Genomic DNA, 22,500 nt, shown 5'->3' with positions numbered 1-22,500 from the left:
TACTTGTCTTTTGCTATGGTTTAATTATATTCTCAAAAAGTCTCTCAAAAACTCTCATTTTTCTACCTTTTCAGTAAAGGTAAACTTTCCTTCAATTACTTTTTTTGGAATGTTGCGATCGTGATTATAACTAACATTCAAATTTTCCTTTTAAAATGTTCTGGAATATTTTAAAGAAGTATTTTATAATATATATATTTTTAGCACTACTGTGCTTCCTTGTTTTATTCTTCAACCTTTTTGTTATCCTATAATATTTACTCTCTCAGGACGTACGTGACTTTTATTCCAAGTCATATGTAAATAGTATTGTACTCCTGAGTTCAGTTTGCTGATAAAGCAATTTCATAACCGAGACTTAGCTTGTATGATTATAATCGACACTTTTAAGAATTGATGCACCAGCTACCTGTAAGAAAGTTTTTATTTCTAAAGTATTGGTATCTTTTATTTAAAAAAAACTGAAAGTACTTAAAAAGTTGTCTTGGATGGACTTGAAATGCCTAAATTGAACGAATGTTGGCCACTGTATTTGGGCTCAGTCCTGATTTTGCCATATTGTTTAAAGGTTTCTCTCTCTCTCTCTCGTAGGGGGAGAGTGCTCTCAGTAGGCATTACTTAAGGTTCTTCGCAGCTTCCCTTCGGCCCCTAGCTACAACCCCTTTCATTCCTTTTACTATAACTCCATTCATATTCTCTTTCTTCCATCTTACTTACCACCTTCTCTTAAAAATTGATTCTCAGTGCCATTGGGAGGTTGTCTACCTGTTACACCTTTCAGACCTTTTACTGTCAATTTCCGTTTCAGCGCTGAATGACCTCATAGGTCCTAGCGCTTGGCCTTTGGCCTAAATTGTATATTCTCTCTCTCTCTCTCTCTCTCTCTCTCTCTCTCTCTCTCTCTCTCTCTCTGAATGATGACGAAGGTGATGATGGCAGAAGCACAGCGTCCTATACACGGATTTTTATCTTGGTTCATGAGAGGTTGCTGTGACGGTATCTTTGCCCTCATCGAGTGAATGTGCACGAGAAATTTTGCATAAGTTATTCAGGCGCCGAAGATGGCCTGGCTTCGTTAAAGCAGATCCGTCTTACGGCCAAAAGCAGAACGTGCCTGATTTACTGTATGGTTTCACGTCGCCCGGATTTGGTGTTGAAAGTCCTCGCTGTTGCATTTTCTGTCTTCATCTGTCAAGCGTTTACCAGTTGTTGAGGACTGAAGGGAGTTTCGTCTTTATCCCGTTATTTGTATTCTGCTGTGTCCTTTCTTACACCTTTGGGTGTAGGAGCAGATGGTTTATTTTTTCCAGTTTTTTATTGGTTTTTGCATAGCTCGGAGGATGTTTAATAGCCAGTCCTTACTTTCGAGAGAGGAAAAATTGATGATAAGACTTCTTTGCGTCGTGACTTGCGTTGAAATTTAATCACCCGGTCATATGTAGGTGGATGGGGTCACCTGTGATTATTTTGCAGGTGGATGGGGTCACCTGTGATTATTTTGTGTGTTTATGTGGTCACCTGTGATTATTTTGTATGTTTATGTGGTCACCTGTGATTATTTTGTAGGTAATTTGGTCACCTGTAATTATTTTGTAGGTGGTGGGGTCACCTGTGATTATTTTGTAGGTGGATGGAGTCACCTGTGATTATTTTGTAGGTGAATAGGGTCACCTGTGATTATTTTGTATGTGGATGGGGTCACCTGTGATTATTTTGTAGGTGAATTGGGTCACCTGTGATTATTTTGTAGGTGAATAGGGTCACCTGTGATTAATTTGTAGGTGGATGGGGTCACCTGTGATTATTTTGTAAGTTTATGGGATCACCTGTGATTATTTTGTAGGTTATGGGGTCACCTGTGATTATTTTGTAGTTGATGGGGTCACGTGTGGTTATTTTGTGGTTTATGGGGCCACATGTGATTATTTTGTATGTTTATGGGGTCACCTGTGATTATTTTGTAGTTTATGGGGTCACCTGTGGTTATATTGTATGTTTATGGGGTCACCTGTGATTATTTTGTAGTCTGTGGGGTCACCTGTGTTTATTTTGTAGTTTATGGGGTCACCTGTGATTATTTTCTATGTTTATGGGGTCACCTGTGATTAGTTTGTAGGTGGATTGGGTCACCTGTGATTGCAGTATTTTGCAGGTGGATGGGGTCACCTGTGATTTTTTCGTCTCTCTCCCGAAAGTAATTATCTGTGTGGGCTCTTCAAGTGCTTCCTAGTGGTTATTATCAGTGGTAATGACACCGTGTTAACGCTATTCGACTGCCGTGTGGAAATATCAGTAGCTTTCCTATCCACTGGTATAGAGATTTTTCTTAACAGCTGGTCTGATAACGCAGGCATTTTTTTTTTTATCACGTGTCCGTCTCTCTGCTTAATTATCTGTGACGTCGCTGATTTGGGTTGTGGGAAAAGAAACATTCAAAAAAGGGTTGACCCAGAATCGTGATTTTTTTGTTTTTGTTTATCTGTATTCAGTCTTGCCATTTTTAGGAGCGTGGACACGTGTGTGTGTGTGTGTGTGTATGTTTTTTTTATGGGGCGTGTGTGTATGTGGGTGTTTTTTTAGGGAAGGATTGTTATTACGTAAGCGTGTCATATTCGGACACACACACACATACACACACACATACACACACACATATATATATGGGTGTGTATATTATTACATATTACATATATATATATATATATATATATATATATATATATATGTATATAATTATAACTAGTTTATAATCAGCATGTTTATTCGACATCTTTCATTCAACGGAGCATGTCGAAATGCACATGAGTTCTCAATCATTTACATACAGTGCGTCTCAGGTCACATGTAAAATGTTTCATTAATCTTTTAGTTGTTCGGAGCCTTCAGAAGTTCATCTGGACACCCACTGAGGACGATTGAATGATACATTCTGAATCTTGAATATTAGATGCTGTACGTGAACTCACTTCGAATGTAACATTGGCTTGGAACATTATCGCTTTTTTTTTTAGAGGATGTCGTACAAGGTGCATCTTCCATGTCTAGTATTGTTCAAGGGTTTTGACTCTCTCTCTCTCTCTCTCTCTCTCTCTCTCTCTCTCTCTCTCTCTCTCTCTCTCTCTCTCTCTCTCTCTCATTTGTAACGCATTCTCATTGGTTAAAATAGACTCTCTCATGTTAGTACAGCATTCTCATTGGTTAAAAATCGAGGTTCTCTCTCTCTCTCTCTCTCTCTCTCTCTCTCTCTCTCTCTCTCTCTCTCATATTAGTACCGCATTCTCATTGGTTGAAAATAGAGATTCTCTCTCTCTCTCTCTCTCTCTCTCTCTCTCTCTCTCTCTCTTATCATTTTATCACATTCATTGGAAGACCAATTGCCTTTGTTATATTCTTATGGATCCTTCCAGTAGACAATAAACATTCTTACCAACGTTTCACAGTATGGAATGCATATTTTGTGAAAAATTAATGAAAATATAAATCATAAATAGTGAAGTAATTATATTCTTGTTCTCTATAATTTTATCCTTTTATCAACCAAGTCGTGTGAACTCGACAAGAGAACATAGAAGACATACCTAGTGATTTGTCACTGCCCAAACTTGTACGCGTTGTGGACGTGTGATATTTGTTCATATTGGGTTTGAATATTTTAATTAACACGGTGATATTTGCATAATGTAGCCAAAAACATCTCGCTTCCATTTTTGTCACGACGAGTGGGGAATATCTGCTGATTATGGATAATGAATCCTAATTTGGTTAAAAGTTCTTATCGCTCAGTTGTCCGAGTTATCAACAAGAGTTAGATGCTTTAATTGCTACCTTACGATAATTTTCTTTAAAGAATGTGTTCTGGGGCTAATTTATTTTTTATTTTGAATTCTTGTAAGTTTTTTGCATATATGATTATACGGTCTGTGATCTTACGATTCAAGTATATTTATTTATATTTTTTATTTTCATTTTAGTTTTTGAAATTTGTGTTTTTAACTTTTTATATTTTTAATTGTTTTTTTTCTGTTGAGGAATGCCATAAGAATAAGAGATAGCATATTACATAATTCCCTTCGTTAGTTTTATTATAATTTTAATATTTGTGTATGGTTTAATCTGTCAGGTCTTCCAATTAATTTGATTCATGTCGTTGCTTGAATAGTACGGAGGTGAGTAAAATTGTTGAATGTGACTTATGAATGATTTGATGTTCAGTTGGCGTCACAGCCTTTTGTGTCGACTTCCTACGTTTTAGAATATCGTTGAGGATGTTTGACACTGCGGGGATTGGTGTATAAATCATTTAGGCGTTTCGTAAAGTTTTTTTTTTTTTTTTTTTTCAGCGTTCCTTCGCCACCTAGCTTCTCCCCCCTCCATTCCTTTTACTGCACCTCCATCCGTATTCTCATTCTTCCATCTGACTTTCCTCAACCCTCTCTTGACAATTGTTAAAAGGTGAACCTGCGAAGCTTTCCATCTGTTACACCTTTCAAACCTCCTTTACTCTCAATTTCCCTTTCAGCGCTGAATGACCTTATTGGTCTTAATGCTTGGTCTTTGGCCTAAATTTTATATCCCATTCCACTACTGTAAATCATTTTACGTGGTAAGTACAATGCATTTAAGGTCTTTGTTTTTTTTAGAGGGGGTATTGGTACACCTAAAAAAATATATTCCCATCTGTAAAGGCTTTTTTTATGTTAAGTTTCTATTTTATCCCAAGAAAATTCATGTGCATGCTATCTGTTAGCCTGACTTCATTGCTTGTACCCAGAGGAATAGATAAAAGCAGATAACATGGATTATTGCCATTCCTTTCTTTTCATTTTTGTTTGTGAATGATTCCTTTCGGATGTCTGCGTACATATAAGAATGAGTGTTAAAGTAGTATCATTGTTGATAGTAATAGTACTGTACTGCCCTAAAATTGAAAACTGCAGTATCTGCAAAATTTTCGAAATTGAGATACGCCATCTATTGGGCTCGTGAAACACTAATACACAAGTTACTGCAGTTTCAGAATGATTCTTCAATGATTTATGTAGGGGGTCCCATTTGAAGTATCTGCAAAATCAGTAGTAAGGCAAGGGAGTATCTACCATTGTTCTCAGTTTTGTATTTTTGCAAATACTGCAGTCTTCCATTTTAGGGCAGTGTAGTGGTGTTAGTAGTAGGATTAGTTGATGATATTAGTACAACGCTTCATACTTATTTTGTATGATTTATTCCCCGTGGTAAATTTTGTGGCTCCATTTAAATACCTCTACCGTTTCCTCCAGTAGATTTTCTAAGATAATGCTTGAATTTACATTTTCATAAAAGTTATGTTGTGCTTACCCTTTAGATGAGCGAAATAAATTGGAATTAACTTCATATTAATGGAGCCGGCGGGGAATGGCGAAATAAAGTAATAGCCTCTTATTCAGTATTACAGAGGAGGGATCTTGCCACTTAATACCCCTCCGTTTTCAACCATTTATTGTATATAATTATTCTTCTCCTTTTAATTTAACTCCTCACTCTCGCTCTCCCCCGCACTACCTTCACATGAGTGACTAATATGATAATTTTCGGCCTGGCCTCAATTTTAAACGAGTCACTCAGCTCAAAGAGCGCTTTAATGACAGCCACTGCGTATTAGAAACCCATCTTTATGTGTAACTTAGAGTGAAGCTCATATATAGCTTTAAAAAATGAGGTAGGAATCATATCTCATTACCGTAAGAGTCGCTGGATGTTGATGCACTGATGATAGGATGAGTTTCGAGTGTTGACTTAGGTAATTGGCTCTCATGTTGGAAAGGGAAAGAGAGAGAGAGAGAGAGAGAGAGAGAGAGAGAGAGAGAGAGAGAGAGAGAGAGAGAGAGAGAGAGAGGAGAGAGAGAGATCTCTCCATACATGGTCACGTCACTTATATTCTGCATTGAAATGGAATTACTGAATAAACAGGTATCATTTATGTGTAATAATATATCAGACTGGTTGGAAGTCTGATGAAATAGCAAAGCATTGACATGATAAGTAAGGCTTATGCCTTAATTAAGAGACTCTTTGCGAAGGATCTATTCATTAACACGTTCGTTGCCACTGTTGTACAAGCGTGAAACTTTGGTAAGTTTAATGGAAACCTTAAAACTAATAAGGTGAGTTGATGAATAGAAATTCTCTTATTTTTTTATTTTATTTTTTTTTTTTGCCTCATATTCCGTCAAATGTTATCGTCTCTGTCTGTTTATAGATTTTGTGAAATGATTTATAACGTAGGTGTTATAGCGAAAAATAATTGAAATAGTTATTTTAAAGATTTATTTTTATCAAATACCATCACTTGTACTTGATAAACTAAATAAAGTAATTTGTAATGCAAAATAATTGAAATAAATATTTTAAAGATTTATTTTTATTAAACACCTTCATTTTTACTGAATAAACTAAATAAAATAATTTGTAATGCATACATAAATATTATTATTATTATTATTATTATTATTATTATTATTATTATTATTATTATTATTATTATTAAGGAAATTAACCCCTATTCTTATGGAACAAGCTTGCAGGGGCCACTGACTCGAAATTCAAGATTCCAAAAGCTGTGGTGTTCATTTGAAAGAACTTAGAGAAGATACTAGAGAGTACAGAAAGAGGAGATCGCTTATAAAAGAGAAAGAAATATAAATTTGTCAATAAATAAATAGATAAAATGTGAAAAAAATTAGTAAAATACAAGGTGAATTTTTTTAGGGTAGTATTGTAATGCACCTCCGCTTGCAAAGCTTTAAAATATGAAAACATGCTTTGTGCAATAGGTAATATATTATTATTATTATTATTATTATTATTATTATTATTATTATTATTATTATTATTATTATTATTATTATTTACCTAGCGGTCGAATTCTCCTACTTGGCGCGGTGATGCCCTTTCTGCGTGGCGGAACGAATCACCAAACCCACCATTACTTACTGATACTTATTGATTAGTGTTACCTATCTGTGCAGTGCAATGTGGCCCCTCTCTCTCTCTCTCTCTCTCTCTCTCTCTCTCTCTCTCTCTCTCTCTCTCTCTCTCTCTCTCTCTCGATTTAAAGTTATGCGTGGATATGATCACTTTTACCCGTCTATGCCTTGCTATCTCTCTCTCTCTCTCTCTCTCTCTCTCTCTCTCTCTCTCTCTCTCTCTCTCTCTCTCGATTTAAAGTTATGCATGAATATGATTGCTTTTACTTATCTATGCCGAGCAATATGCTCTCTCTCTCTCTCTCTCTCTCTCTCTCTCTCTCTCTCTTATCGATTTAAAGTTATGCATGGATATGCAATCGCGGTGACTTGGCGTTTTGGTTGGGGATTATCATTTGGGCGAGTATCGAGTTGCAGGTCACCTTGGGGAAAGTAATTGGGATCTACATAAGTCTCTCGCATTCGGCTTCACCGCGGTTTGTTTCTCCGTCCGCTGACACAAGGAAAGGAGGAGGAGGAGGAGGAGGAGGAGGAGGAGGAGGAGGAGGAGGAAGAAAGGATTATTTATATTAGTTTTTCATTGCTTGGGAATTATTAGTTTTCTGCGAATGGATTCATCCTTTATTTAGAAGCCTAAAGATGATTTATATTAGTTTTTATTGCTTGGGAATTATTAGTTTTCTATAATGGATTCATCCTTTTTATTTAGATAGCCATACTAAACTATATATATATATATATATATATATATATATATATATATATATATATATATATATATATATATATATATATATATATATATACACACACGTACATATTACAATACATGTCTATGTATATGTGTGTATATATGTGTGTGTGTGTGTGTAATGTATATATTTTTCTGAGAAGGATACGTTATCTTTATACAATGGTACTGCCTATTATAACAAGATAAAAAAAATCATCTCAGACACTTGGTCTCTGTGTTTATTTTTTCCAAGTGGCCAAAATGAATGCATGAAGTAGGAATAACATTTGCATGTTTTAAAATTATTTTTGTTTTATTGTGCTGTGCTATTGTTTATGGCAACGCATAATATTCAGTTGTAAAAAGCACTATATTTTAAGTCCATCTTTCAGTAGATACCTCTCTGAAGTTTTACATTAGCGTAAGGTTAGTTTCTCATTTGGGAAGTGCTCGTTTCCCAACGCGGGCAAGGTATAAGCAGTTTTAACACGTCGATCAAGTTTTTGCAACGGTCCAGGTATCATTCCTTCCGTTCATAATGAAATTAGATTTCAATCCGCTTACATTATCAGGGTTTTATTTCCATCTGCTTTCTCGGCGTCTTGGGAAATATTTTCTTCTTTTGAATCTGTGTCACTTTTATGGGCAGTGGATAAGTTACGGTACCTGTTCGGCTTCTGTCAGGCAGGATTTGCATCTCATTGTTTTGCTTTAAAGGTTTAGTTTTGAGTTTTGCAAGACGTGGTTTGCTTAATTTTTTTTAGTTGATTGTCCTCATGTATCAAGAGACCTAGGTGTCTAGTTTCCTGCATCGGGAAGAGAGATCTGTAGAGGTATTTTGTGTGCTACATCGAAGGGAGAAATCTGTAGTGGTATTTTGTGATACCTGTGTGCATATGTATGTGTGCGTGTGTCATTGAAGGCTGAAGAAGTTCAACAGCATTCCCTTGCGATGTGCCTCCTAAATTACAGATGTTTATCATCTGTTATCGCGCGTATCAGCCAGACTTCAAGTTGCTTGTTTTTTCGAAGTTACGTAGCGCCGTGTTTTTCTCTTCTTCTTTGCTTCCCTTATCATAGATCTTTTCATCCTTTGGGATGATTATGATTCTGTTCTGAGGTGCTTGTGCTTCGTGCATCAGCTGTTTGTCTTGAAAATATACACGGCAGGAATTCGTGTGATTTGTCGTTCATGATTCCAAAATACAATTTTACACCTATTTAGCTGGTTATTCTCCTTTCTTATTTATCAGCAAAATTACCTGAGCACTGCGGTAATTTTACACAGTAAAGGCGCACTATCAAGATTATGGCTTTGTTGATTCGTCTGTTCTGTCAAGAATGACGCCAGCGATCAAGAAATTTTAGAATTTGCATCTTAATTCATCTAGTTCCTGACCAGAAGTCTGTTACAGTATGAAGATAAATTTATGAATATACGTAGTATTTTATTCAGTTGGATAGATGTTAAACAGGGCTTATCCTTTCCATTAGCATGATGAGTATACAAATTACAAATTTATTAACATTTTTCCAGAAGGATTTAGAAATCTCAGAACGCTAACTTGTCATACTTATCGAACTGTTGTTTTGAATAAAATATTTTATTATTATTATTATTATTATTATTATTATTATTATTATTATTATTATTATTATTATTATTATTATTATTATTATTATTATTATTATTATTTCAATGTCATCTTCGGAGATTGTTTGGTTTCACAGCTGCAAAATTGAATCATGAGAGTTTTCTGTTGTTATCTACCCAGTCCTTACTACTCATTCTTCATCTTGTTTTTCTTCTTCTTTGTAATTGTGCTTTCTTTGTCTCTGTTCTTTGGCCATTTTACATTTTTGCTATGTTATGGAATTTTACTGGTTTAAATGTTATGTAAACAAAGTATGAGAGTGGTATCATGGAAGAAATGTCAATGAGCAGTTGACCTATTCATAAATTGTGTATATCTTTGGTAAATCTTTTGTGTAGCTAAGGATCCTTGGGAAAATATCAGGTATCTACTTGGGAGGTATATTTGACTTTATAGCCAATCATTTAGCCAGTGATAATATCGAATGATATATTTAGCTTTCTGTGAGCAATCTGTGTCCATGTAAGTAGCCGTGTTCTTTGCTAAGTTATTCTTTTTTTATTCTGTAATGGCAGAAGTATTGATTACTGTTCTGGAATAGAAATAGAGAATGTTGATAGTATTTTATTTCAGTGTGCCGTAAAACTTAGTAGGAAGTAGCATTACCTTGACGGCCATTTTGCCAAAATTTGACCATCCCATCCGACTTTCAGTTTACTAACTAAATTAGGTCACTGGTAGGCAGATACAGGCAGACTGTACCATCAACTTTGCTTAGAAATAAAAAAAAAAAATAAGATATTACCTCACAGTTAACCCTCATAAGCCGTAATTTGTGTTGATACATCGATAAATTTCTTTAATTCGACAAAAACTGATCGTTATGACCCCTTGATTATAGCCCGTGCGAAAATCATTGACGCCTCCTCTTTAGAAGTCCAAACTTATCGTGTAGATTGACGTCAGGAGCCCTTAATAAAGGATGCTATACTTTTTAATAAAGGATGCTATATTTTAAAGTAAAGGATGTTATATTTTTGATAAAGGATGCAATATTTTAAAATAAAAGATGCTATATTTCAAAATAAAGGATGCTATATTTTAAAATAAAGGATACTATATTTTTAATAAAGGATGCTATATTTTAAAATAAAGGATGCTATACTTTTAATAAGGGATGCTATATTTTTTAATAAAGATGCTATATGTTAAAATAAAGGATGCTATATTTTAAAATCAAGGACGCTATATTTTAAAACAAAGGATGCTTTATTTTTAATAAAGGATGCTATTTTTTTAATGAAGGATGCTATATTATAAAATAAAGTATGCCATTTTTTTAATGAAGGATGCTATATTTTAAAATAAAGGATGCCATATTTTTAATGAAGTATGCTATTAGAATAATGGAGTTCAGGCCACCGACGCGCGGTGGCTTGAAATCGTTTGAGATTGAGAACCTCATTTATTCCTTAGAGAAACGGAAGTTTTTTTATATCTTTTTCTTTTCATTAGGACAAATTGCAGTATGCTTATGTAAAGAGGCAAGAACGCCCCATAATACGGTTGGTAAAATTGGCACTGTCGTTTGAACTCGGATGTTTCGGTCATATGTTAATATTATGCCATTATTTATTTATGTTAAATTTGCCGTTTAAGTTTAATTTCGTAAGAGGTATATGGGTGATTGAATGCTTCAGAAAGCCTGGCGTATGATTCTCTCTCTCTCTCTCTCTCTCTCTCTCTCTCTCTCTCTCTCTCTCTCTCTCTCTCTCTCTCTTCTCTTATTTATTTATTCAATTGTTTGTGTGTGTTGGATGGCTTATGCCCATATAGGCAGCCATATTTCCATACCAGTGCACCTCAGGTAATCTTATCTGCCCTCACAAGACTTCACAGATAGATAGGTAGATAGTAGATAGACAGATACATTCATATCGATATGTTATTTCACGGATGAACAACATCATATTAACGATATTCTTTAATGTAATAGATTACCTGGACTGATACCTGGGAAGGGATACGACCCGCCCGGAAAAGCTCCTACTGTCTTGGAATGAGAATCGTCCCGAAGGTGGTCGGTTGAGGAGCGTAGGGGATGGAGAGTACTGCCGGGTGAGGCTCATTAAGCCCCCTGCCCCCCTTTCCCCTTCACACAACGCGTTAGGTGCACACACACACACACAGCCATACCAGTTATTAAATCTTAATTTATGGGATCTGTAGGTGTTTATAGGTGTGGTCAGGGTGTGGCTTTGTCTCGAACTCCAGTCCGTCTTGCATTCCGATTGTGAATTTCCTTCGTTGCTAAACAGACGCAGAATGGCAGACGTGATTGTTTTACGGTATGTGTGTTTGTGTGTGTGTGCGCGCGCGTGTGCGGTCGTCGGCGTTGTTCCCTGCGACCTTAGCTTTGAAGTTCTTTGTTTCTTGTTCCCATGTTCTTTATTCGTAAGGCAACAGGCAATCACCATTGTTGATGTTCGGTTTTTTGTAATTTTTTTGTAAGAAACTCAAACTTGTTCTCTGGGACCTTTCCTTTGAAATTATTTTTTTTCCTTGTTCCCATGTTCTTTATTCGTAGGGCAACAGCCAATCACCATTGTCGATTTTTTTTTTTTTTTTTTTTTTTTTTTTTTTTTTTTTTTTTTTTTTTTTAGAATCCAAAACCATTTATAATTTGGCATTTTTGAGCAGAAATTCACATGGATAGAGGAGTAAGAACCCTCAGAAAAAGCCTGAACAAAAGATGGCCCCCTATTTGGGACCATGATTATATGAAGGAAAAGAAAAACCACTCGCGTCAACTTGCAATGCAATGAAGCGTGACCCTTTTATAAGAAATCAATATGACTTGCAACATGGGAAAAAAAACTTTGAATAAAAAAGACCTGAGTGTCCCAAGGCTTAAAAGTTGTCAAACAAATTAAAGAAAAAAATTTGTCAAGTCTGTTTTGATAATAACGATATTATGGAGGCAAAAAAGACTTGAGTGTCCCAAGGCTTAAAAGATGTCAAACAAAATAAAGAAAAAGACTTTCGCGTGTTTTTGATTAATAATGACATTATAAAAAAAGCTTGATGTCCCAAGACTTTTAAAAGTTATCAAACAAAATAAAGAAAAAACTTTCAATTCTGTTTTTGATAATAATGATGTTATGAAAGAAAAAGAAGTGTCCCAAGGCTTGAAAGTTATCAAACAAAATAAAGAAAAAAAAACTGTTAAGTCTGTTTTGATAATAATGATGTTATGGAAACAAAAAAAGACTTGATGCCACAAGACTTTTAAAAGTTATCAAACAAAATAAAGAAAAAACTTTGAAGAGTGTTTTGATAATAATGATATTTTGGAAGCAAAAAAAGTGTCCCAAAACTTGAAAGCTATGAAACAAAATAAGGAAAAAAATTTCAAGTCTGTTTTGACAGTAACGATATTATGGAAAAAGTTGTCCCAAGACTTAAAAAAGCCTTCAAACAAAATAAAAACGTTTCCGTAAAAGCGTTAAAAGGCAGAGTGAGCTAAACTATCCATTTTTGGTCAGTGAGAGTGAAACTCGGATGATTGATCGGCGATGGGAGAAGTCGGTTCGGTATTAATATTTTTGGCAAGTTATTGAATGTGCTTCGTGTTACCATCTGAAGTTTTCTCTCTCTCTCTCTCTCTCTCTCTCTCTCTCTCTCTCTCTCTCTCTCTCTCTCTCTCTCTCTAAAGATTAACTTACTCGCTTGGTCAAATAACATGTCTGCGAGTCCGATTAATGTGTTAGCGAGTTATTTTACAAATGACTGATGCCTACATTCTCTCTCTCTCTCTCTCTCTCTCTCTCTCTCTCTCTCTCTCTCTCTCTCTCTCTCTCTCTCTCAGTCATTTTGCAAATGCCTACATATGGGTTTGTGGGAGAATTCTTAATAGAATTCATCCTCTCTCTCTCTCTCTCTCTCTCTCTCTCTCTCTCTCTCTCTCTCTCTCTCTCTCTCTCTCTCTCTCAAATGCCTACATATGGGCGTGTGGGAAGATTGTTAATAAAATTCGTCCTCTCTCTCTCTCTCTCTCTCTCTCTCTCTCTCTCTCTCTCTCTCTCTCTCTCTCTCTCTCTCTCTCTCTCTCTCTCTCGCTAAATGGAAAGATCGTATCATAATCATGTCTTGTTGGAATTTCATAATGACAGATTTATTTTAACCGTTTTGCCTGATACGTTCATGAAATCCTTTGCTTGGTGTGCGTTTCATCTGTTCAGAGTAGATGGAGGCAACGAACTTTTCACATGACTACTGTCATTGTTTTGTTGAAAATTTGTATTTTAACTTTTTGGGATGGATGTGTTTGCCTAGAAAGGAATGATGTGTAATTTATTATCATATAAGTTATTTTCTAACATTAGAAAAGAACATTTTTCACAATATTGCATCAAGTTCTGCAACCAATGTATTATTTTTTAAATTGTTGCTCATCATTGTTTTATACATACATACATATATAATATATATATATATATATATATATATATATATATATATATATATATATATATATATATATATATATATATATTATGTTTAAGATACATTACTCATTTTTATTATTGTATTTGCCAAAAAAAGTACTTAAGTGTAATTTATTATCATATAAGTTATTTTCTAACATATTACAAAAAACTCTTTTCACTAAATTGCATCAAGTTGTGCAACATATGTATTACTATTTTTAGCGTATTTCTAACGGCAGTTGTTATATATGTAATAACTTTTTATGGAAGATGTATAACTCGTTTTTATGATTGTATTTGCCAAAAAAAGGCATTAAGTCTAGTTTATCATCAAATAAGTTATTTTCTAACATATTACAAATGAACTTTTCACTATGTTAGGTCAAGTTCTGCAATTTTCTAACATTGAAAAACATCTTTCACCATATTGCATCATAATCTGCAACCTATATATTAGTTTTAATATGTTGCTAATGACAGTTGCCATTTATATCTTTACCTTCGTGCAAAGCTTCATAATCTCTGTACATTTTCCCACAGGAGTGGAAGCTGGCGTGGAGGCCGACCTTTGCGGGCCCACCTGTATACCCAGGCCTTGTGACTCCACGGCTACCCAGACTCCAGCGTCGCCTATATCTGTCTCTCCCGGTAAGTGGATGAGAATAATGACGATTACCTTCTCGATAAGAATGATTGTCTTCTCGATGATAATGATTGTCTTCTGTCTTGTCAATCTGTGAGTTATTGATTCGCTTGCTTGCGATAACGTCACTGTTCCTTTAATTAATATTTAGATTTATATTAGTGCATTGTGCGAGGTCGTTTTGGTATTGTTGTAGGGAGTGACCTCAGAGCGGGGAAATAGATATTAGTGGCGGGCTCATTCATGCTTGGGACTGTTTGATTGGTAAAAAATGGATATGAGACCTTTGTGCAGGAACCATCTTGCAATATTTACTACCGTCCCTCTACACAGACATACTTTTGCCATTCTCTCTCTCTCTCTCTCTCTCTCTCTCTCTCTCTCTCTCTCTCTCTCTCTGTGTGTATATTTGACAGTAAAAATAATGACCTGCAAATGATCCGGGCTTAAGTCTTGAAGCGTTGGCGAGCGAAAGACGCCATATATTATTATTATTATTATTATTATTATTATTATTATTATTATTATTATTATTCAGGTATGGAGGCTGTGTCTTATTATTATTATTATTATTATTATTATTATTATACAGGTATGAAGGTGGGGAAAGTAAGGAAAGTAAATGAGATTTTCTTTCTAAATCAGCATCGTGGTTTTAAAACTTTCCCAGTTGATAAAACTCTCTCTCTCTCTCTCTCTCTCTCTCTCTCTCTCTCTCTCTCTCTCTCTCTCTCTCTCTCTCTCTCTCTCTCTCCCGGATTCTTTGTTTATTATCCCATACCATGGCTCACTTCAGTAAAACCAAAAGTACATCGTAAAGAAGCGTGTTGGGGGAACACCTTCTGACACCTGACACTGAGGAACTTGACACCCATCGCCGGGAGTTTGACACTTTATGTGAGGGGACATCATAAGAGACATGTCCCCACAGCCCACACGTACCAGGCTGGCTGGCGCTCTCTCTCTCTCTCTCTCTCTCTCTCTCTCTCTCTCTCTCTCTCTCTCTCTTACAAGGATTTTTTCTTTACCAATTTTCCATGGTTTCTCTTTGCTGTTGATAAATACATCTCTCTCTCTCTCTCTCTCTCTCTCTCTCTCTCTCTCTCTCTCTCTCTCTCTCTCTCTCTCTCTCTCTTGTAAGGATTTTTCTTCACGAATTTTCCATGGTTTCTCTTCAGTATTAATAAATACATTCTCTCTCTCTCTCTCTCTCTCTCTCTCTCTCTCTCTCTCTCTCTCTCTCTCTCTCTCTCTGATAAGGATTTTTTCTTCACCAGTGTTCCGTGGTTTCTTTTTAGTATCGATAAATACACCCCCCCCTCTCTCTCTCTCTCTCTCTCTCTCTCTCTCTCTCTCTCTCTCTCTCTCTCTCTCTCTCTCTCTCTCTCATAAGGATTTTTTCATCACCAGTGTTCCAAGGTTTCTCTTCAGTATTAATAAATACAGCTGTTGCCCATCACACACACACACACGAACGTACAGCACTGCACCGCAACTTCGGCAACTTTATACGAACCGCGTCCTCGCCTGACAATTTCCACTTGCCTTTTCATAAAAGCGGAATATAGTTTTGGGGGTCGTCCGGCAATTATCTCCTTTTGCAGGGTCCGACCTCTTCACCTCTCCTTTGGGACCGGGAAGGTCGGCGGCGGTCGAGGATTTTAAAGGGAAAGGGGTAGTAGTAGTAGTAGTTTTTTTTTTTTTATATGCTCTATGGAGTTTTTTTTTTTTTTGGCAGTGGTTAAGGAGAACACTTGCAACCTGCCACGACACTTGCCAGGAAAACGTGTTAATATGCTGGAACCCGTGTCCTGCGGTTGGAAGGTCAGGAATCACGCAGAGGTTTCAGAGAGAGAGAGAGAGAGAGAGAGTGAGAGAGAGAGAATGGATATACCAAATAGGTAATAAAATTTTGGAGTATTTGTTAAGATAGATATTTTATCCTTGATAACAATCACATATTGGAGAGAGAGAGAGAGAGAGAGAGAGAGAGAGAGAGAGAGAGAGAGAGAAATGGATATACCAAATAGGTAATAAAATTTTGGAGTATTTGTTAAGATAGATATTTTATCCTTGATAACAATCACATATTGGAGAGAGAGAGAGAGAGAGAGAGAGAGAGAGAGAGAGAGAGAGAGACTTCCCAAATAGGTAATACATTTTTGAAATATTTGACATGAATTTTTTATCCTTTATAAAAAGTGGCTTATTACAGAGAGAGAGAGAGAGAGAGAGAGTATAAATTTCCCAAACAGGTAACAAATTTTTAGGTTATTGGTTAGCAAAAATTTTTTATTCTGTATAAAAAGTGACATTTTAGAGAGAGAGAGAGAGAGAGAGAGAGAGAGAATAATTTACCAAATAGGTAAAAAAAAAAAATTAGAATATTTAAGATACATTTTTTATCGTTATCCTTTATGAAAAGTGACATATTGGAGAGAGAGAGAGAGAGAGAGAGAGAGAGAGAGAGAGAGAGAGAGAGAGAGAGAGAGAGAGAGAGAGTACTACTTGATTGCAGTGCATTTGGCAGGACTAGGACTCAGGTGAAAGCAGATCAGTATGCACGAGATGTTTCTTCATTTAAGGCAGAACCTCTCAGGTAATCCATTCATATTGGACACAGATGTCAATAAAGCGATTGGATTGCGTGTGAAATATAGGGCACCAGCATGTTTGCTGCGCTCGTTATATTTATGTGTTTTGTATATTATATATATATATATATATATATATATATATATATATATATATATATATATATATATATATATATATGTATATATATATATATATGTATGTATATTCTTAAGGAAGATTAAAAAGTTGTTTTGCTGAGTAAATTGATTTCAGAAGAAAAGCTGTGAAAAGATCAATGGAATTCTGGGTCATTGGAATGGGTGGTAAGAAGATAATATGTTGACTGTGGAAAATAAAAATTTGTTTGCTAAGAGTTTCATCTCGGTTACACCTAAAATGGGGAGTAGTTTTCTTAGTGCAGTTTTGAAATCTTCTGACCTCCAGATATTGAAGCGAGGAGCTTAGGTCTTCACTCCTGTTTTCTGCTGACGTCTCCCGTCATTTTTGTTTATTTAAGGCTTTTCAGCTGAAGGTTTAAAGATTGAAAGGAAGGTTGGAGTGACGAATGACAGAAAAACGGAAATGTTACTGTATGTTTGTGAAAGCTTCAATTAGTAACTGTTGGAGGAGGACATAGGAGGGCATTTAAGATGATAAAGAATATTCAGAGACCAGAAGTTAATGCGATTACAATTGAGGTTGTGAGGCGATCTTGTTGATTGTGGTGGTTAAGTTGCTAGTCAGGGTTTGTAACTTATGTCTGTACGAAGAAAAGGTTCAGAGGGATTGAACAAGAGGGAGCATTGTTCCATTGTATGAAGGTGAAGGTGAGATAGATGTGGCTGTAAGAATTGCAGGGGGCGTAATATTTCTCGGTGTACCAGGGAAGGTATTGTGGTAGCCTGAGACTGAGATAGTAAGGCAGGTGACAGAATGACTGACAGGCATGAGGGCTAGTTGATCAATCATATGTTGTAGGAGTCACATGGGAAATTTTAATGTATAGGAAGAGGCTATACTGTATACATCGTATATGGACCTGTAAAATCTTACTGTAGGATCTACAGAGGCAATATGAGGGTTACTTAGGATGTACGGAATAGAGCATAAGTCATCAAGAGCAAATAAAAATTAAAGCCTTGAAGGATCCAGTGACGTCAGAAATGAAAGGAAATTAGTTATAGATGCAATATTATGGAATAAGAAAACGAGCCTTTAAAGAAGCGTAGATTGTATGCAGGTGATACAGTATTGAACACGGATAGTGATGAGGAATATCAAAAACTGGTGAAAGTGTTTGCAAGGGGAGACAGTTTAGAGTAAATATGAACAAAAGTAAGTTTATGAGCGTCAGTGGATATCAGCGCGAAGGACCAGCGAACGTTACTAAGGGAAGAGTGTGCAAAGAATTTGGAAGAGACCACCGTGTCTATGGAAGTCAAGGGGGAATGTATGATGTAATGGTTAAGCCAGCGCTCCTTTATGGAATTGAAGTGTGGACGTTAAAATAAAATTACTTGCGTTCATAAATACTCATTTACTGTTAAGACAAACCCAATGCGTTCTCATAATTTATTTAATAGCAAGTATCTCGCCTTTTCTTGATTTTTAGGTTAATATTTACTTGATTTTCTTCATTGTGTGATAGACCCAATTACCTGCCATTGCGAACTGTATGTAAGATTCATTTGCTTCATTTCTGGAACCTAATGAAATTTAGGCTGCGGAAATATTTAACGGCAACTACAAGAACGAGCTTTGACTGGGATTCCACCCTTGACAGGTAGCTAAGCCAAATGACTCTCCCCCACGTCTGCTTGATCATAAGGTATTAAATCTTCATCCCACCTCTAAGTTACCCCTCCGTAGAACTTGCAATTATCCACTTGGCGAGGAAATTTTGTAAGGCAGAGAGAGAGAGAATCGGGGTTGGGGCAATTCAGGCGTGATTTATGCTTCGAATTTCATTCCTCAACTTTCAAGGATCTCCTTGAGGAGTTCAGAGCTCCGTCCTTTGAGTGATCCCCCTCATCATCATCATTATCATCATCATCCTCACCATCATCAGCCTCTTCTTTTGCCAGCAACTGGATCTTACTCTTCTGTGTGCTGATGCTTACATCAGAAAATATCACCTTGCGCAGACACCCGCGCAGATGGATGGGAAGGGGAGCGCGTTGCTTGTAAAATACTCATGTTGAGTCTGCTTGCGTGTGTGTGTATATATATATATATATATATATATATATATATATATATATATATATATATATATATATATATATATATATATATATATATATATATATATATATATATATATATATATATATCACACATAACCAGGTGAAAACTAAGAGACAGGGTGTAGGTCTGACCGGTTTCGACTTTATTTCCAAGCCATTGACGAAGAAAATAAAGTCGAAACCGGTCAGGACCTCTTATTTTTCACCTGTGGTTATATGTGATACATGAATCACGTACAAATGTGATAATAATAATCATATATATATATATATATATATATATATATATATATATATATATATATATATATATATATATATATATATCTGGTTTAGCTAAGTTCCAGGATGTTACGAGCTGAAACAGAAGATCCTTTGGATTTAATTGATTCTCTTAGTGCTGTCATGAACTGGCGTGTTTCCTGTACCACCCCGAGTGATACTTTTGCATGAGATGGGAATTCTCTTGCGTAAACGGCCATAGGTATAGATAGCCAAATTTGAATGTGTACATGGAAACACGTGTTCGAGGATCTGAATATTATGATTTTGTGGACCAGTTCTGAAAGAGTTTGTAAATTAAGCCTCGAATTTGTAGTTTTATTTTATTTCTTTGCAGTGGGACACGGAGCATTTAATATTCAGGGAGGCTGAAGATGATTTGGTGATAAATTGAAGTGATATGAGAATTTCCAAGTTTTGGGTTTTTGGGAACTGATTATATGTTGAAACTTCCAAGGTTTTTATGCATAATGATTTGACGAGATTGTGACCCTGAATTGTAGGTTTTAACATTATTTCAGGTATGTTCTACCTCTTTTTATTAAAGGTCATTGACCTTATAGTTTCTATAGTAAAGAATACTTCTGCCTCCTTAGTCCTGCTCGTAGGCATCACTTAAGGTTCTTTGTAGTGTCCCATCGCCCCTAGCTGCAGCCCTCTCATTCCTTTTACTGTACCTCCGTTCATATCCTCTTTCTTCCGTCTTTCTTTCCACCCTCTCTTACCAGTTGTTTCATAGTGCAACTGCGAGGTTTCGATCCTGCTACACCTTTAAGGCCTTATCATCTCGATTTTCCCTTCAGCACCGAATGGCCTCATAGGTCCCAGCGCTTGGCCTTTGGCCCAAATTGTATATTCCTTTTCATTCCATTGGGCCTCGTTAGTCCCGACTGAAAATACGTTTTCGCAGCCGAGCAATTTCTTCCATCACCCGGGAAGAAGATAGAATTCCCTCAGGACCAAGAATTTGCATAGATTTTACCTGTACAAGACCCGCAAAAAAAAAAAAAAACTAGGTTAGGTGTAATCGGGGTTGGGGATGTAGGTTGAACTGAGTAATGGCCACTGTTTTTTTTTTTTTTTTTTTTTTGGTGGTGGTGGTGGTGGTGGTGGTGGACCCTTCATAGTCGTGAGATATTCGAGACGGCCGGGGACTTGACACGCGCAGTATTTCTGCGAGGGGAAAGTGGTCCCTAATGATACCTGACGGTTGCGAACTTTTGGGGGGGGTTTTAATTAGCAGGAACCCGCGTGTGGAATCTAGACTGCGTAGTGTATGCGTTTCATATTTATGACTCGTCCGCTAGGATGTCTGTTTCGTTGGGTCTTGTGTGTGTGTCAGTGTGTAAACAATGTCGAGGATATCTGTTATTATTATTATTATTATTATTATTATTATTATTATTATTATTATTATTATTATTATTATTATTATGCAGAAGATGATTTCCTATTCATATGGGACAAGCCCATCACTGGGACCATTGACTTGAAATTCAAGCTTGCAAAGAATATTATTGGTGCTCTTGAGGAAGTAAGAGAAAGTAAAGGGAAATACAGAAAGAGGAGATATCACTTATTAAAAAGAAAAAAATGAATTAATAGATAGATAAAAACGTATTAAAATGCAAGGTGAATAGTTTTAGGGTAGTAATGCATTGCATCTTCGCTTGAACTTCTGAAGTTCCAATTGCTCGACATTCTCAGGGAAACTGTGTAGGCATAAGGATTTTATTCTATTGTACGTCTTTGATTTGTTACTCTTCCAGGCTGTATTGGGTGAAAGTCCAGGCAGATAATTTTATATATTTTTTTATTTCTTTATTCATTTCTCGTCATTTCAAATCCTCCTACATGGTTGAAGGCTTTTCAGTCAACCATATTCCAAAGGTTGACTGTCATGCCTAGATGTGCTTGAAGTGAGTGGATATTCTTGTGTCTTTTGGAAATTGTCATTCAGAAGATGAACCCTGTTCATATTGCACAATCCTACAGGGGCCATTAATTTGACACTCAAGCTTCCAAAGAATACTAATGTCAAGTGAATGGCCCCTTTAGGCTTGTTCCATGTGAACAGGGGTTTATCTTTTGGAGAGTAAGTTCCAAAGACTTTTTAGCTGTCTAGATTGAGTTTCCTTAGAAATTTTTTTATATCTATTTATCACACTTTGCAAAATGAAATTTCCATTCGGGAAACTTTTAAAGAAATGGGTGGTTTTTGTTATTTCCCTTCAGACTTCAGTCCCCCTGTATTGCTGATTCTAGGAAAATGTTCTTAATCGGTAAATGAGTCTCAGTCGGGTTTCTAAGGAATATATATAGAAATGTGTGAAGTGCATACTACCTTTTGGCATTAAATTAACAGAATACTTTTAAGTGCATTGTTCTCTCTCTCTCTCTCTCTCTCTTCTTTTTCCAGGAATTTTCCCCCTATATCCTGGTCCGTCTATTTTTGTATTTATCATCATTCATCGTATTTCCTGTTTATCCTTTTGTACATTATTGCGTTCTCTGAACCATTTCTGCTTCGTGAACAGATATCGAGGCCCCTAACAATACTCCGTTTTTCGGAGCTGAAGATGTAGTAGCGTTAATTCGTCTTTTCTCAGTAATCCTTTCTCCAATTTCCTTTTCATTTCCTGCTCTTTACCTTCCATTATCTCCCCTCTTCCTCCTCTCTCTCTCTCTCTCTCTCTCTCTCTCTCTCTCTCTCTCTCTCTCTCTCTCTCTCTCTCTCTCTCTCGTCCGCGTTCCTTTGTTTCGGTGAAAGCCGGTTTTCGGAGAATTTTGATTTCGTCGATGGGTTCTGGGTCTTTTTTTTTTTTTTTTTTTTTTTGCTTTCAGTCATCCTTGGTTGTGGCTGTTTGCATCTTGTGCTTGTAAAAGCACGAAATTTTTGCGAGGGTTTTTGAGGTTCTGGTGGTCTGTTGCAATGGTCTGTTCATATATGTATACAGTATATATATATATAT

General features: G+C 36.1%; 1 protein-coding gene across 20 annotated transcripts in view; it reads left to right on the top strand.

Annotated features, from left to right (window-relative positions):
* LOC136831178 (uncharacterized) overlaps window positions 1–22,500 on the top strand; it is a 1,009,691-nt gene that overhangs the window by 878,735 nt on the left and 108,456 nt on the right. For all 20 annotated transcript variants that reach the window (XM_067091138.1, XM_067091137.1, XM_067091135.1 and 17 more), the window contains one exon: window positions 14,321–14,428. In XM_067091138.1, the coding sequence (XP_066947239.1) occupies window positions 14,321–14,428 (108 nt within the window). The remainder of the gene's footprint in view (window positions 1–14,320; window positions 14,429–22,500) is intronic.

The sequence above is a fragment of the Macrobrachium rosenbergii genome, chromosome 48, assembly GCF_040412425.1.
Source record: "Macrobrachium rosenbergii isolate ZJJX-2024 chromosome 48, ASM4041242v1, whole genome shotgun sequence".
Taxonomy (NCBI): Eukaryota; Metazoa; Arthropoda; class Malacostraca; order Decapoda; family Palaemonidae; genus Macrobrachium; species Macrobrachium rosenbergii.
The sequence above is the reverse complement of the archived record's forward strand: the minus strand, read 5'-3'. Positions and strand labels throughout refer to the sequence as shown.